This window comes from Mastomys coucha, unplaced genomic scaffold (assembly GCF_008632895.1).
Source record: "Mastomys coucha isolate ucsf_1 unplaced genomic scaffold, UCSF_Mcou_1 pScaffold13, whole genome shotgun sequence".
Lineage (NCBI taxonomy): Eukaryota > Metazoa > Chordata > Mammalia > Rodentia > Muridae > Mastomys > Mastomys coucha.
In genome coordinates, this window is record NW_022196895.1 from 29,777,533 (window position 1) to 29,795,867 (window position 18,335).

Sequence of the window (18,335 nt, forward strand, 5' to 3'; positions counted from 1 at the left end):
AAGTCCTGTCTGTGCTCAAACGGCTTCTCCTTGCTTCTGTGAACACACAGCCACAGGTGGGTATCCTGTCCTTCCTTGGCCCCCTGGAATTATGGGAACAAGCACATTCACAATCCTATTAACAATTCCCACATCCAAGGTCACTAGAAGCAACTCAAGATAGAAGGCATGGGGAGCGGTGTGTCAGTAAGATCCCTCAGTGGGTAAAGGCCTGGCATGAAGAAAAGAGAAAATGAACTCCCGCAAGTTGTCCTCTGACCTCCACATGTGTGCTCTGGCACACGTGTCCCCCCCACACACAAACACTCACGTATACAAATACATATTAAATAAATGTAATTTTAAAAACATAGACTGCACAGGCCACTGGAGAGCAAAAGAGACCAGTGTTTCTAAGGATGGTAAGCCATAGTTGTTCTGAAAATACCTGAAGACCTGAGGCAGAGAGGCTTCCTACCAAGGCCCAGCAAAGAGCTGGAGAGGTTCAAGAGAAGCGTCAAGTTTGAAATACTATAGGTATTTTTGCATTCAATCTAAACTGGATTTATGTAAGTATTTTGTACTTTAAATTTCTTTTTTACTTATTTAATGGGTGAGTGTTCTGCTGCATGTATGCCTGCAGGCCAGAAGAAGGCACCAGATCTCTTGATAGATGGTTGTGAGCCACCATGTGGTTGCTGGGATTTGAACTCAGGACCTCCGGAAGAGCATCCAGTGCTTCTAACCAGTGAGCCGTCTCTCCCGCCCAGTATTTTGGGCTTTTGAACTTGCCTTAGGCGTGATGGAAGAAACAAAAAGAATAAGAAGCCTGATGACAAATGAGTAAGATAACTTCCTTCTCGACTCTGATAGAACAAAGGCGAGCAGTGACATCAGGAAATGTAGACATTCTTTGGTTGGAAACTCACACCAGACATACAGACTTTTAAGTACAGGGGAAAGGTCATCCTTTCAAGTGGCTGACCGACTGGCTGCTGTTTGAAACACTGCACTGTGCTGGCCTGCGGGAGACACAGGCGTGATGTTTGCTCTGGTGATTTTCATCATCCTTTTCATAGCTCCTCCCTCAACGCTCGCCAAGTTCAAACCTGATTTTTTTTTTTTAAATGCCACTTTTGTTATTACTTGAAAAGAGGAATCAGAAAGAAATGTTAAAGCCCTGAGTACATCTCACCTGTTCTTTCAAGCCAAGCTTTGTCTTACATACCATACTGCTCCCAAAGGATAAGGTACAACAGGAGTGCCTTAAGGCATTGGCATTCAGGTGTCTCTTAAATAAGTATGGGGTATGCTGGGGAATCACTTACAGTTTAATGTGGCTGTGTGCACTGCCGATATCCACTAAGGCAAGGAGCCGGGATGTTTACCTAATTAGTCTGGACAAAGACCTGGGCCTTAAGAAAGTATATTTTAAGTACTACAGTTTGAAAAGATAGAAAATGTAAGCACCTCTCAACATACGTGCATCATGTAGAGTATGCACATATGTTCACACCAATTATGAATACCCTTGAAATATATGTAGCATATCTCTGTTGGGCTTGGGTTTTTGTTGGTGGCAGTGATTGTTTTTTGAGACAGGGTCACACCATGCCACCCTGGTTGACTTCTGCAGCCCAAGAACTAAAGCCAGGTCTAGGGAACTGGCTGAGTGGGTAACATGCTGGGAGCTATTTTCAGGAAACAGTCTAATGACACTATTGCCTTTACTGAAGCGATGGCATAGACATCTGGTAAGATCCAATGAGTTTTTAATGGGTTACTTCCATGTATTTACAGTTAATGGTGGTTGACAGCCTTCACTCTAAAATTTTTGCTCCTTTTGGAAAAATATGGTTTAATCTATTTTAATTATGGAGAAAGTCAACAAAGCACGTAACAAATAGAGCAGAGAAAGAACCACGGGCTGAAAGATGGAGGCTTCCCTCCAGGCCTAGCACCGACTATCCAAAGGCAAGGGTGGCAGAATCAAGGTGATATCACACATAGGAGGCCACATCAGAGGCCAAGACAGCTCAGGTGAGAAGCACAGACCAAGGCTTCTCATACCAGCCTTGGACTAGGTAGTTCCAGTCTCCTAAGGCACCTGCAGGTAGATGTTACCATATATGCCCCCACCATCCCCACCCCCACCCCCACTACAGGCAAAGGACATGGGTGAAGCCATAACAGCGAACTGTGCAAAGTTAGCTAGCCACTGGCAGTCCTGAGCTTAAGCCATGGGACTTAACCCCGGCAGTCCATCTTTAATCCTAAAAGCCTGGAACAACAAAAAATGTTATCAGCATCAGGGCCCAAACACTACTAAGAGAGCCACACTTCACAATCTCTATTTCAGGTATCTTCAGGTACCTTCTCTACTTCAGCTGTCTTCATACTGTGGCTGGAAATGGACAACTGTGCGAGACTGGAGTTGGGGAGGAACATACAGAAATGTCAAGCAAAAAGCCTGCATATGAGCCGGGCAGTGGTGGCTCACGCCTTTAATCCCAGCACTTGGGAGGCAGAGGCAGGCGGATTTCTGAGTTTGAGACCAGCCTGGTCTACATAGTGCGTTCCCGGACAGCCAGGGCTATACAGAGAAACCCTGTCTGGGGGGGCGGGGGGGGGGGAGCCTGCATATGCACTTACCTCTTGATTACCATCCTACTCCAAAGTCTTGATGCCACACAGCCACTCCAAACACACTGATGGACAGTTACTCATTGAAGGAACACAAAACACTTAAAAATATCTGAACATTCAACCATAAGCAGTGGGGTGACTACGCCATGGGGCTCACACCCACTGAAGCTTATGAGAATGAGGGGAAGGTGAGGCTCAGGAGTAGAGTATACACAAGGCCTGAGCTCCACCCCAGCATCAGGAAAGAGATGATAAGAAAAGAACTAGAAAGCTCCTGATGAATGGATACAGAGTTATGCTGAGGTTTGGCCTGTTGCCGTGTATGGTAATGCTAAGTGCAGATCCCCAAGACCTGGTTGACCCAAGTAATGCTATGTGACCTTGTCCCCAAGTCATTTCTGATTGGTGAATAAGGATGCTGACAGCCAATGGCTGGGCAGAAGAGACATGGGCGGGGTTTAGGGTTCCCAAACTTGGGGTCAGAGGAAATCCACAAGGGATGAAGAAGAAGGTGAAGAGAGAAGGTGCCATGGAGTAAGAATCTTAAAATAATGGCCATGTGGTTTGGCTAATTGAAGTTAAGAGCAGCCCAGACTAAACATGGCAAATTATCTAATGGGATTATTGGCTGGGAAATAGACATAATGCCATAGAAGATAGAATCAGCTCTTGTGCTGATTGAGGCTTATTATAAACATAAAGGCTGTGTGTGTCTTTTATCTGGTAACTAAATGGTCAAAGACAGGGTTGAAGCTCAGGATTGATGTTGAATGTTTCAACAACAGAGTTATTTCTAGAACAAAAATAAGGAGAAAAGTACAAATACCTTTACACTATGCAACCTCAGGTTAAGAAAGAATAATGTGTAGGCACACACACACACACACACACACACACACACAACTTTTCTTAACAACAACAACAAAAATACCAACCTAGAAAGTAGTGAAATTCAGTAGTTTCAAGAAAAGGTGAGAAAGGCCAGAAAGTGTATGGGAGTTCAGGATCCTCCGAGAGCATCTTTCTGTACAGTTTCAACCTTTAGAAGGTTAATCTTCCACATATTTAAGACCTAGACTTAAACTAACAAGAATGTGAGGCAGAAGGAATCATAACTGGAAATAAATAAACCTAATTAGATTTTGAGGGTATATACAACCACAGCAATGAATCAGGAAGAAAGGAATGAAGGGACAGAGGGCGGGCCAAGTAAACTGCGACCTCGAGACAGTTGAGGTCCTCGCATGTGGGTGAAAAGATTGCAAATTCAGTGTTCTAACCAAAGCAACTCTAACACTACTTGACACGTAATCTAGAACTAAGCAAATGACTACATGTGCAAATACTGGAAGCGGAGGTTCTCATGCCCAAAGAGAGGGCATAAAACATGAAATGAGGACGGAAAGAAAGAGGCGTGCATGATGCAAACTCATCACTTCCAAACTGCTTACAAGTACACTGCACACTCAAATGCACATGTACACATGTATACATTCCTAGTTCATGTATGTGTATCTGGGTAAGTGTTTGTATATATATGCATGCATGGATTCTCTAGTTCTGACCACCAAAAAGCTCAGGCAGAAAAGCCACCAAAGAACAACAGTCACCCCTTTCCCCAAGATCTGAATCACTTCCCACTGGAAGGAACCAAGGATCTACAGAGATGCCATGTTACCGGCTAGGTTATTGGAATCGGACTCTCTCACTGCTGCCAGAGCTGAGAAAATTGATTCTTAATTCTTCCCCAATTTCTGTCAAAATTAGCATACTGGGATACATTTATGATTCTCAAGTTTTTATATTATGCTGATTCTGGTCCTGAACTCTAAACTCATACAGTCTAGTTTTTATTCAATATTTCTACTTAGATGCCTGGACGAAATCTCCAACTCTAGTCATACACAGGAAGGTTCCTGGGCCTCCTCCCACACAGGTGCTACCCACACAGCCTTGTCCTCTCGACTGACGAGAGCTCCATCTCTCCTGCCCCTCTAGCCAAAGGCTGTTAAGTACCCAGGACTCTCCTGTCTGTGTCCCCCAAATACCCCAGTGGTCAAGTATAGAATTAGAGCCCCTCAGTACTTCAGGTGGGTTAAGCACTGCCATCTCCTGCCCTCAGAGATGATGGATGGTTAGAGACACAAGCACTCTCACACGCATGAAGGCCTACATCCCCAGACCAGTTCATGCTTACAGACGTTCCGATCAATGCAGTCAAATGGGAAACAGGAATAATAGAAGCACATGAGCTACTTTCTCTCCCCAACCCCGTGTGTGTGTGTGTGTGTGTGTGTGTGTGTAATTGAGCTATACAATTTATGAGAATTATATTCAGAATTCATGGCTGTTGGGTAGGGGGCTCATGTCTGTAATCCTAGCACTCAGAAGCTTAAGTGGGAGGGTTACAAGGAGTTTGAGGCCAACCTGGGCTACAGATTGAGAAGTTGCTTCAAAAAAAGAAAAATTTAAAAAGAAGAAAAAGAAAGGAAGAGAAAAGGCAGGGGAAACTAGAGTGGCGGCAGAGTGTTGCCTTGAGTTCAGTTCTGAGCAACCATGTCAGGCAGCTCCTGCCTCCTGTGACCCCAACTCTAGGCAGACCCAATGTTGTCATCTGTTCTCTCATGAGCCCCAACCCACACACAGCCGTTCCCAAATACGTAATTAAAAATAAAATACACAAAGCAAAACCAGTCAGAAGATGTAATAGAAAGAAAGCACACATTTGCAATAGCAGTAAAAAACAGCAAACCACATAAAAATAGGATTTACAAAACCCCAACCAGGCACATATATATGAATATAACAAGAAGGGAAATCTCTAAGATATAATACTAAGTACACACTCAGCATGGTGCCTTGCCTACAATTTCAGCACTTTGGAGGCAGAGGCGAGGAGACTCATAGTTCCAAGGCCAGACTGGGCAGCAGAGGAATGTATACAATCATGCAGGGGGTAATATCTCTATATATGCACATATAAGCACAGAATACATTCACACTATTGGAGCAAAAAAATTTATAAGCAATCATGCCAAAATGTTAATAATCATCCCCTCCAAATTTTAGGAAAATGAGAAAATACTGATTTTCTTCTTCGAGTTGTATTTCCTGTATCTCCTCCCATTATTATACAAAACCTTTATCCGGAGTTTATATTTTCTGTGAGGTGCAGTTTAAACCACAGCCACTTTGAAGTGTATATAATGCCCGAAAGCCTCTGAACTTAGCCTCAAAGCACTAAGCACGTGGAGTTAAGTCTCTAACCAGACCAGCCGACCAGAAAACCAGCGGAGTAAGCATTTCAGCCATTTTTCAAGCTGAATGAGATTACTGTTCCAGGTGAGGGGTTTTAACGGGCTTTTTAATTCAATCTGTGATTACAGCTAGGCCTCCATAATAATCAACTTAATTCTACCATTATGCAAATCACTGCCCCGAAGAGAGGAACCCTGGTGGAGAAAGGGGGAAAAAGCCCTGTAAGCAAGAATACTCAGGAAATAGAATGTTTTGGTTAAATTAATATGCCTATTTAATAACAAATTTAGGATGAGGCGTGCCTGCAATCCCATCAGATGGGATAAGGAGGGCAATAAGGAATCCAAGGTCATAGCCTGGGCTATAAGAAGAAAAGCCTCTTGACAATCTTAAAAGATTGACACAGACTTCAATCTACTCATATATTAGCGTATCTTTTAAGACTGACACATCTAATTAGACATTAAGAACAAAAAATGAATTTCCAACCTCCACCCCCCACCCAAAAAAAGAAATTATACAATTAATGTCATATGCGACTTGGGAGCCACCACTCTCTGAAGATCTGGTAATCTCCCACCCTCAAAAGTTCAAATTCACCTCAAAACCTAATTCTAATTTCATCAATCAAATCTTTTTTGGGGAGGAGGGGCTAGAGGGGGGTGCGAGAGCCCTGGTTCTCAACCTGTGGGTCGAGACCCCTTTGCAAGTAGAATGAACCTTTTCTAAGGGTTGACTAAGGCCACAATCAGTACTGCCATCCACAACAGTAGCAGGATTACAGTGATGAAGTAGAAACAAAAATAGTTTTATAGCTAGGAGTCTCCACAGCATGGGAAACCACATCAAAGGGCTGCATCAGCCCTAGGAAGGTTGAGAAACACTACCCTCGAGGAAGAACAGGTAGTATTAGAGGTTTGAACTTTGTAGATCAGCTGAAAAATCAGTTCATTAGCCACTTAACGGATATTAAGGAGGAGTCTGTCCGTGTGAGAAACTCTGCTAAATACCGTGTCCCCAACCTTCAGGGCACGTACACAGTACACAACACCGACAGCTCCATGTGTGGTCATAGGCACCAGGTTATACCTAAAAATCTCTCTAGCACCGAAACAAGGCCAATTCAAAGCTTGCCATGGTAGCACGCACCTATCATCCCAGCACTTGGAGGTTGAGGCAGGAGGACTGCTGTGAGTTCCAAGGCTACCCTGGACTACACTGCAAGCGGCTAGACAAGAAAACATACCAAGATCCTGTCTGAAAATAGATTTATGAGAAGCATAAAAGAAATCAGCTCAACTCCATACTCAGTTTTACACTTCATGAAGTCACAATTCAAAGAGACAGAGGAGGGGCCTCCTTCATCTTTCCACTCATTTACCCTACATGGGTTGTACCAACAGCACAGATAGCCAGCCGCGTTATCTTCACAGACAGATGAAATGGAATCTCTCACACCCTTGCCATCTTGGACCAGCTTCTACAAGCTACCTGTGAAAGTGTGAAAACACAGGCAGACCCACATGCTGTACCTGACGCCCAAACTCCGCCACAGCGCCTGAGCTCAACAGGCCCCACCCCTCAGCTACGGGTCTCCCTTGAATGCATCCAGAATTTCCATCCAGCTCGCCTACCATGCTCAGCAAGGTAAGATCATCTGATCCCCAATGGGTTGTTTTGTTTACTAAAAGAGCAAAAGGGAGCTGCACTTCTGCAGTTCTACACAGCCTGCACCTTTCAGATTACATGAATCCCACCCTCACGGGCAGGACTGAAAAGCAACTTGCGGGCACAAGGCAGATCGCCCTATTCTCTTCTCTGCCTGGAAAGGTTTGCTTTCTTTTGCTGAAACTGAAATGACATTCCCCACCTCCCGTCCCTCCTCGGCCCCCTTCCCCGCCCCGCCCCCCGCCTTGCAGAAATGTGTGTGTGACATAATTAACCTCGTTCCGCAAGACTGCAGCTAAAGAAAGCATGGTGGTAGCCTTACTCCACATATCTCTTAAGTGACTAATAAGCAGAGAGACTATCCTCTCCTCTCACAGTACAGCTAGAGGCCCACAGAAACTTACGTCTTTTCCCAAGACTCTGAGTTCAAACTGGGTTTCTTTGAAGTGCACCTTTGTAATTCGAGGCCTGAAAGACAAAGCAGATAGCATTGTGCTTGCTGTTTCCAGGTCTTTTTTTTTTTCCAGAATTTCATAGAGGCACCCAGCAGAAAAGGATTGAGAAATACAGGCTCTTTTATACTGTGGAGGGCATAGCAGAGCATCCCTGGATGTCCTCCACTCTGGATATCCTCTCTATGTTTCTCCACTAATGCACAAGCGGGCTTGGAATTCCCAGGCCTAGAGGTACCACCTTCCAGATATACACAGGGCCACAGTTCCCCAATCCCTCCACGCCTCCTCTTAGAGCTAAAACACCAGTTAGTCCTGGATGCGTGGTCCAACAGCACACGGGAGGATGGGTGGGAAACCCCATTCTACAGTTCCATGGACAAGGGAGCCCAGAACAACTGAAAGTTACAAAGAAGATGCATAACTTTACAACCAATTTCATTCACTTTTCTCTCACTGCTGACAAGGCACGAGTTACAAGCCCGCAAAGCCTGATGGATGCAGCATACACTCTAACTCTGACTCTGTCCCCGAGTTATACCTACCAGAAATACTTCCCCACTTGCTTCTTATTCTTATAGACGACGACACCCACTGGAGTCAAGCCTAAGAAATACTCGGATTTATTTTCTCCCTGAAAACAACAAAACAAAACATATATTCCTAAAACCATTAACTTACTCATAAAGAAGCTCTTGGTAAAAGCTACAGTTGGCCATACAAATATAATTTGTTGGAGTAATACTGGATTCAAGTTTTGAAAGGCATCAAACAAATAAACAAACAAACAAACAAAAAAACTAGCTAAACTGTAACAGTAATTAATTTAATGCTCTGCCCCCCAGTCCTTAAGGGTATTTTTCCTAGCGTCAAATCTCCACTTGTGACTTCAGTTGATGAAAAAGAGCTCTAATTGACAGGCAGTCCCGATGCGGCTCATGAGCTGGCGCTTAAGTCCAGGTGGAATCACTATGCAGCTTAAAATCCAGACGAGGACGAGTCACCAAAACCAATCACCTCAGACTATCCAGTGCAGGAGGCAGAGTGTCAAAAACACACAGGTGCTTCATACAATTCTGTAGCCACACCCTGGGACCCACTGGCTTCTGTCAAGGGAGCTTGTAAATGGTTTGTCTTGGTTTTGCTCTCTCATGTGGATAAAGCTGAGGCCCCCGGCTTGGGCCATGAGAAATTTTAGGCAGCTGCCTGCAGAGAGAGGCTCTGAGTTCCTGAGGTCTACCACGGCCCTTCCTACTTCCACTAGTAACTTTGAGACTGCTCAAAAACTGAGAAGCATAATAGCTTCTCAGAAACCCCGGAAAACCCTCATTCCCAGGCAACAGTAAATCTCAAATATTAAGACAGGACCCTGAAATGACAGAGCCACAGGCCAAGAGGATACCAAGAACATGCACAGAGCTGTCTGCTGAATAGCCTGCAAGCACAAGACAACTGTTCCAGAAAAAACCCAACCTCCATCTCTAGAAACTCATCCTCGGAGGGAAGGAAGACCTAACACACCTAATGTCATTTCCCATAGGGTCTCGCCACCACCCTCCCAGACTGGGAAAACTTGATTATGAGTCAAGATAAACATTACAGAATCCACAAACACTCTGCAGAACCCTCTATAAATTTTCCTAGGAGGTGTATCTTTTAAACACCCCAAAATCTACCAGGATTGACGTGGGCAGCAAGGGAGAAGACAACTCCTTCATGGAGTTTTAAAAGCTCCTTTCTCCCCTCTGTCCTTCCTTCCTCTCTTGTTTTTCCAGGCTGGTCTCGAATGTGAGGTGGCCCTGCCTCCACCTAGGGCTACAGTGCTGCGATTTCAGAACTCTGCCACCCATACCACGAAGGCAGCATTTCATTCTCCAGCGTCTAATACCAGAGACCTTTTGCCTCCCCCAAGTCTGTAACTTCCACTGACATACTGAATGTATACTCAAGGATGCTTCTAACTCTAAAAGTTTAATATGAACCAGGAACCATGGCAGGTGCCTGGAATCCCAGCACCCCACAGGTAAAGACAAGCAAAGTTTGACTACATCATAAGATCCTGAATGACTGAATTAATAGGAAGCATGGTTTCTTGTTTTAGAAAATACTAGTGTCTATAGCTAAAGACATGCTATAAAATAAATGCAGGGGTGCAAATACAAAAGAGATACTCAAAGAGAAATGACGGAGAGGGTGTAACCTGGCTCTGGGATACTTGGTAAGGATCTGATGGGCACTCATTGACAAGAGCTGGCAGGTTTCCTGGCTACTACTGACCAGGCAAATACTAGTCACACACCCGCTCTCCTGGTGACAGAACACTATCCACTCAACTCCATCCGCCAACCACCGCACCAGGATCGCTGCCCAACACCTACTTTACCCGGCAAAAAATCTTATTCTTTTCAGCCATAAGAAAAAAAAAATCTATTTTTACAAAGTCCTTCCGTTTTCTAATGTCGTCAATTACAGACTGGTTTTTAAACTGTTCTGACATTTAGCTAAGCCCTTTGGAATTGTTATCCAGACTGTGTTTGCAAGCCCAGTTGATTGTTTTCTACCCATGGAAATATAATCACCGACTTGTATGCAAAACTCATTAGGGTTTAATCGGCATAAGGGCAGTTCTGAGTTTGACAGCACAGGAGGACGCACCACCCGGCTTGCTACACGGGAGGGCCGTAGCTTCTCCCCTCAGGGAGTTTCTCTGACTTTTGAACAAAAATGTCATCTGCTTAAAATATTTTGTGTTAATTAAATGTTACTCACATAGACAGGATGGAGGTCAACGCCATACATCTCCAGGGATTTGGCAGTCCTCAAGTAATTCAGCTCAGCTTCAGAAGGAGCCTGACCCCTACACCCAGAATAAACACAACACCATATTCTTACTGAAAGCTACTCCACTTAGAGAGGAGGACACTTGCTGGGAAACAAGGAGCATGCTGCACGAACGCTCTGTGCCTCAGGAAGAACTTGGCCTTCTGGGTGACAAGAAGGCAATATTTATATTAAGTCAACTTCATTTACCAGACCTACTTCGGCTCGTTACAGTCTAATTCCCCAATTCTCAGTCTCTATTAAAAAAATTCTCAGTTTCAAAAGCCCCCAAAGAGATTATTGAGACTATAAGCATTCCAATTAAAAAGCTACCACTTCCCAAGGAGCAAGACATGCACCACCAGTGGTGGCAGCAACGGCGGCAGCAGCAGCAGCAGCAGCAGCTGCAGCAGCTGCTCTTCAGGAGTAAGCGGAGCTGGCACCACACCAGGCAAGGAGTTGAAGGCCCCACTTACCCAGCAGGGATCACGCCAACAGCTCCTAAGCACAGGTGTGGTTTGGAAGCGCATTAGCTAACCCACAGAAACTCTAAAGTGCTGGTCGTTTTCATAATTGAGCACAGAAATTTTCCTAAGGCCTTCACTGATGCTCATATTCAGACAACACCATTTGCGCTTAATGAGGGTGAGCATCTGCCAGGACTCTCCATGGATGAATTAGGGGGCGGGGGATGAGGCATGAGTGTGTGTGTGTGGGGGGAGTGGCTAACAAAAGATAAAAGCTGTGAAGAACGTCCCAAAATTGAGACGTTCTTTCTGATGTATCCCCTCACTTCAGCCACTATGCACTTAGATGAAAGCCTGGAAGAACGCTCTTCGTAATCCGGTCACAAGAAAACTGCCAAACTTTGATCATGCTTTATCCCTGGACAACTGGCCACACAAGTGCATAAAACATGTCCGAGGGCCTTTATCCAAAACCCTACAATTTCAAAATACAGTTATACTTTGAAACTCCTAGTAGAATTAGTATTCACAGACCGTGCCAAACATACTGCCCTTTATAATGTATAACAAGCTCGCTCTTGTTAGCATCCACTTCAGCAAAAACCTTAAAATGAAGGATTCTATTTCTAGGCAAGAGAGCATTCTGAGTGCATGCTAATCCAAGACAGAGAGTCGGCTTCTCTGATTGCTATTCCGCAATTGACTTCTGCCACTAACCGCTGAGGCAGATCCATTCAGCAAACATTTTTGTTGAGCAGATTAATTCAACATTTTTTTCCTTAACTATAATAGATCTGTAACCAAGTATATTCAAAGGGGAATGTTACACAAGAAGCAAAAAAAAAAAAAAAGCAAAGTTAATCAGTACAGAGGATTTAACCAAAATAACTATAATTAAATTATAACTTCATTGCTCTGGGCAGTTAACTGAAAATCTTCCCAGGGGAGCACATGAACTCTCAAGGTGCCTCAGGGTTAGCACAACGCCCCCAGAAGCTACACTCAGCTTCTTCGTGCACAGGCTCATTGGCCCTGGCCTAGATAGGATTTTTGCTTCTAACTCTAAAGACTTATATACTTACTACGGGGCAAATCTCAAATACACAAGGGCATGGTGGGTTATTTTCATATAGTTAGAAGAAGTATTTATACATTATAAAATTTCACAGGTCACTAGTGATGAGAAAACCTACAAAACGCAGCTCTGACAGTGACTCTGTTTATGTAAAGTCACAATGCCTAAACCTATATAAAATCAGTTTTCTCTATGGGAATTATGCAGAGAGGAGAGGTCAGGAGTCATTGATCAAATGACTGATCAAATGGCGACTTTAGGTGCCAGGCTTAACGTCTCCTCTATACTGTTTAGCTGGCTAGGGTTTTCGATGAGCATGTATTGTGGCAAAAGAAGCAAACGAGCGCTCGTGGCACAGGTGAGTTTATCCCTGGGAACATTTATAACTGTCCTGGCTGACAGTGATGAGGACTGATGCAACATGGAATTCACCTACATGAGAGTTTTATGAATCCTTTCTATGGCTTCTTCCAGCTCTTCCTTCTGATCAGGAACAAACCGGTACTCCGACACATACCCGGCAGTATGCTTGTATGGGTCGTGGTCTCCCAGTTCGGCTGGAAAACAAAATGTCTTTTTATTCATATAGTTCTTTCCTTAACTATTTCAGGTAACAATATTTGTGGGAAGTGCTTCTAAAAATACAGGAATAGAATCTTTCTATCATGTTTAAACATTTTTTCCTCAAATTCTTTTATCAATAAGATGAGACAGCTAAGATATATACTAAATAGCTTTACTAAAACATGACAAAGAAAAAAACTTCAGCAAAGACGTGTGTGGCATAAATACATTAGGATTTAGAAACTAAAGTGGTTTTGCATTCCCACAGTCTACTATCATTTTACTTCAATTCTTCTTATCAGGATTTATGAAATACAATGAGTATGCATGTTCTGAGTTCAAGGTTATGCATTCTGACAACACTGGAGATGATCCACGTACCCTCTCTGACAATGAAACCAAGAGAATGAACGTGGCATTAAAAACAACCATGCTGCATGTGACAGACTGGGTCTGTCTGACAACCATCAACACAGAAAAACAAAGCAACCCGGAAAGTTCACGTCAACCTCTTCCTCCAATAATCTACCTTCCAAGCCCCAACCCAGCTTATCTACTTGACATTCCGCCTGGGACATCTAGTCTATATAATGTGTAGTCTACTAGGGTCTCAAAGGCCAAACTATCTACCTCAGTTTTCCAATACCGCATTTGAAACATGCCCAGGTTGAGTCTTCAGAGGGACCCGATAACCCAGAGTCACCTGACATAGCCACCATGTTGACCCAGAGAATGAAGTATTTAGAGTTCAGATAGTGTCACTCTGGGCTTGCTGTCACCATGTTGACAGCGGCAGCATGATCTCTGAGACAGGACAGGGATGGGCATGGGCTGCAGAGTCACAGAACTCAGGCAGAGGGCAAAATCGAAAGAGGTTTTGGCTTTCTACTTAGGAATCAGGGTTAACCCTGAAACTAGAACCATATCTAGAACCATAGACAACCCCCTTTAAGGAAAAATGTAGCCAGCTCCATTCTTATATCTTTTGAAAGGATACTGGTTAAGATTTGAATTCTGACTGGTTTCATTTTATTTTCCAAAATAGTGTATAATAAGAGTTGCAAAAATAAATAAATAAATAAACTTATGAACAAATAAAAATTCAAATATTTCCCCTGAGCATTTCTGAAGCAAATGGACTTGAGCACCTACCCTGGATGGCATAGGCTCCCAGCTGAGCAGCAATATTGACGGGACAAGGCAGCCGGCCCTGAAGGGCATCTTGCTTCACCTGTAAGAAAAACTGATATCTAAAAGAGAAATGGAGAAAGGAGATTAACAATCTCTGGTGCTGCTCAGATGTGAAGGTTCAGGCCCTGACCAGCCAGAGAAAACTAAACATCTTTAATTAAAAATATATATATATATATATATATATATATATATGTATATGTATATATATATGCCACTCCCAGCCTTCTGCGAACAAAGAGGGATGAGACCAAACAAAGCCACTTCCCATGGCCACACTGGGTTACGGAACTCTGGAGGTAAACCTTCTGGCAAGCACAGTGGTTCTGCTGCTCGCCTTTAGAGAAACTAAGTAACAGTGCAAGGCTACGTCTGTTACTTAGTTTCTCTAAAGGCCGGCAGCCTCTCAGGATGGGGAAAGGACAGTACCAATTCATGGGGCCAGTGAGAAGGTTAAATGTAGAGTCACCATCGTCAGTATCGCCGCTGTGAGTACGTCAACAAGTGCTGTTCTCAAGAGGAAGAAATTACAAGGATCTGACCTGGATTTTATGTGTCATCTACAGGGCCCAGAAGCATGTGTCCCCTGCCAAAAGCAATACTGTAGTGTATCTCCATCTATCTTCCCACGTCTTAAGACTTGGCTCATTGTTTCAGGTTGGCTCATTCCGTGTTACCTTTTATAATCATGGTGCCAAGAAGTATTTTCAGCACTGTAAAAACTATAACACCTCTGCAGCTTTGACATACAATCACCTAGGAAAACAGGGTCAGCACTGTTATCCTCGCTCTGCAGACGACGTTAACTGGCCTGAGATCTCACTGTTGGTTAAGCGGGAGAAACAGAAGTCTAGCCCGAGGTATTGGATCCTCGAACTCTCCCAGTCGGGAGACTACATGTGGGCTGGAGGAGAGCTCTGTTGATAAAGTGCTCACTGTATAAGCAGAAGGACCAGAATTTGAGCCCAAGAACCTGCTTTGTAAAAGCAGATATGGTAGCATGCCTACAACCCCAGCTTGCAGGAGGCAAATATGGGCAAATTTGTGGAGTTCCCTGGCAAACCTAGCCTAATTGATAAAATCAAGGCCAATAAGAACATTTGTCTCCAGATTCAAGGTGGACAGTACCAGAGAAGTGACACCCAGTGACCTCTGGCCTACACACATACACACACACATACACACACACACACACAGAAATCCACACATGGATCCACACACACATCCACACACATGCTTCTATGCATACATATACATGCATCTACACACACACACACACATCCACACATGCATCCTCACACGCACCTACTCACACACCCAGAGGCACTGACACATCCATCCACACACATCCACACATGCACAAACATATACATGTACACGTATCCACACATGCATCCCCGCAAACTAGTACACTGTATCCAGTTGCTGCCACTAATGTGCCCTCATGTACCCACATCCTTCAGGCTGCCCTGTGATCTTCCTTCCTCTGTAAGGTGATGCCTGATGTCACAGGGAGAGGCAGAGACGAGAAAAGTAAATGGAGTCTAGAGATCCTCCATTGATAAATACCTTTACCCGCTTACAGCTAAAGCCCTATGAGGAAATCTAAATGGTAGAGGCCACACTGGCCATTCCTGGAAGAGTTAAGTATGGGTGCAGGCTTGAGGCAAAACCTCCTCACTGGCTGCTTCAGGAGCTGACACATTGCTCTCATGTGCTATGTGAGAGACCTAGGAATGCAGCAAAACCATGCGGACAGCCACATTCAATCCCAAATAATTGACAGTACGGCTGTAACCTCTCCTCTCCATCCCAACCAGGACCCTTGCATGTTTAACCTAGTCTGCCGTCCCGTTTATCCCACTTCCGGTCTTTGCATGTTTAAACCTGGTCCGCAATCCCATATTTATCCCACTTCCGGTCTTTGCATGTTTAAACCTGGTCTGCCATTCCGTTTATCCCACTTCCCATTCTTTCAAAGATGTGAGCGCCTTTAGAGTAAAGACAATTTTTTTTTAATGCCTTACAAAAAAAAAAAAAATCCTTACCTTCAGGTTAAGCTCATGCTGCTCAGGTAGATGGTAAGATACACTCTTACTTCTTGAGCCAACTCTTGTCAGAGATCAAGAGCCAGGTAATGAAAAGAGGTGAGTTTAATACTAAAATCCTATCAAATACTTTAGAAACTAAAATGACCTTTTTAAAAAAAAGTTCAAACAAAACTCATTATACAGTTAAAAGTACAAAGATGTTTCCTTCCAGTGATAGATACCAGATCTTTCTTTCTTCAGACGCTCCCTGTAGCTACTGAATGAAGAGCGAGCAGTCTTTACACACCAAGTTTAGAAATACATGCTACGAGACTGTGGTAGGATGATTCGTAGCTAAATGCACTCATATGCCTAGACAGTTCTGATTAATAATGGATAAACCTGGATGGCCTATCTCAGGGCTCCACATTGATCTTCCATTTCTCGAAGCAACAAATTAAAAAATACAAACTATCATGCCCCTGCCCCTCAGCTGCCCTACGAATCTATTGAGCATTTCCATCGTTTGTACCGGAGTCAGTACTATGTGCTAAGTAACTACATTCTTCCTGTCATCTTTCCGTACAAACATAAAACTCCATTTATCAGAAGAGAACTAGCTGAATGGTAAGAGTGGTCCAAGCAAGGTATATGATATATTATGATTTTTAAAAAATCAACTTGCATGGAAACCATGTAAGTCTGTTATGTTGTCAGAAAACCGGTATTAAAAAAAAAAAGTTACAAAATTTTCTCAAAATTACACAACCAATCAGGTGGAAGACTATACACACCTTACATTTCATATAAAATTGTGAAAAACTAAAAAACCACTGCAGAGTATGCTGGACCAATGCTCCAAAGAACAGAATCAAGATAAGCACTCTAGTTGGTATTTTTGTTTGTTTGCTTACTTGCTTTGTGGCCTTGAACTCAGAGTAATCCTTCTGCCTCAGCTTCCCAAGTGTTAGGAAGTTTGCTGAACTTAAACTTGAAAACACTCAGCTGGGTGGTGGTAGCACGTAGCTTTAATCCCAGCACTTGGGAGGCAAAGGCAGGCAGATTTCTAAGTTCGAGGCCAGCCTGGTCTACAGAGTGAGTTCCAGGACAGCCAGGGCTACTCAGAGAAACCCTGTCTCAAAAAAAAAAAAAAAAAAAAAAAAAAAAAACACTGAAACTTACTTTGGAAACACTAGCCACAAAAATGGTTTTCCTTTAATCGCATATAAGGGAATTTTGCTTTTGAGTTTCAGTTTTAGCTTTCGGCCTGGGAAATAGCTCCATGTGAAAAAAACAAAAACAAACAAAAACAAAACAAAACACTTGCTTGGGCAAACCTGGTGATGTGAGGTCCATCTCCGGAACCAGATGATGTGGGAGCAAGCAAATACAATCCCAGCATTCCTACTACAAGATGGGCGCCACAGACAGGAAAATGTGATGGAAGCTCCTGGGCCAATCCAGCCAGGAGTGTGCAGCACAGCAGTCAAAACAAGAGATACCCTGTCTCAGGATAAGAAAGAAGAATGGGGCTGGAGAGACGCCTCAGAGGTTGGGAGCACAGATTGCTCTTCCAGAGGTCCTGAGTTCAAGTCCCAGCAACCACATGGTGGCTCGCAACCATCTGTAATGGGATCTGATGCCCTCTTCTGCTGTGTCTGAAGACAGCATCAGTGTTCTCATACATAAAATAAATAAATCTTAAAAAGAAAGAAAACTGACCGCCATACACATGCCATAACACCTATGCACCACACACCCCCCCACACACACACACACACACACGCTCACACATACGCACACACACTTACACTCACACACACACTCACACACACACATGTACACACTAAATAAAGTTATTCTATGTAATCTGTTCACTTTTCCACAGTCCTGTCAGTGTAATGATGTACTCATGCAGATCAATAGCTTCATCCTCCGGATATCCCCTAGTGATGGCATATTAAATGTGCACTTAGCTTACCTATGTTTAAGTACATTTCTAGTCACCACCTAGAAGCGAATCATGTCATCTGCTTCTTGAACAACCTGGTGTGATACCTGATGGGAAATGGCTGTGCTTACAGCACTCTGGGGCATTAGCATTAGTTGATTCTGAAGGAAATTTTCTGTTCCCTCTTAATACAAGTTAAACACAGGTAAAGAAACAGGTTATAAACTCTTGGCC

At 43.6% G+C, this 18,335-nt stretch overlaps 1 protein-coding gene across 3 annotated transcripts in view; it reads right to left on the bottom strand.

The window, feature by feature from the left end:
* Positions 1-18,335, bottom strand: part of Epb41l4a (erythrocyte membrane protein band 4.1 like 4A) — a 208,049-nt gene that overhangs the window by 73,398 nt on the left and 116,316 nt on the right. For all 3 annotated transcript variants that reach the window (XM_031365273.1, XM_031365271.1, XM_031365272.1), the window contains exons 6-10: positions 14,082-14,179; positions 12,802-12,922; positions 10,773-10,860; positions 8,549-8,637; positions 7,956-8,019 (exon numbers count right to left, since the gene is read on the bottom strand). In XM_031365273.1, coding sequence (XP_031221133.1) covers positions 7,956-8,019; positions 8,549-8,637; positions 10,773-10,860; positions 12,802-12,922; positions 14,082-14,179 — 460 coding nt within the window. The remainder of the gene's footprint in view (positions 1-7,955; positions 8,020-8,548; positions 8,638-10,772; positions 10,861-12,801; positions 12,923-14,081; positions 14,180-18,335) is intronic.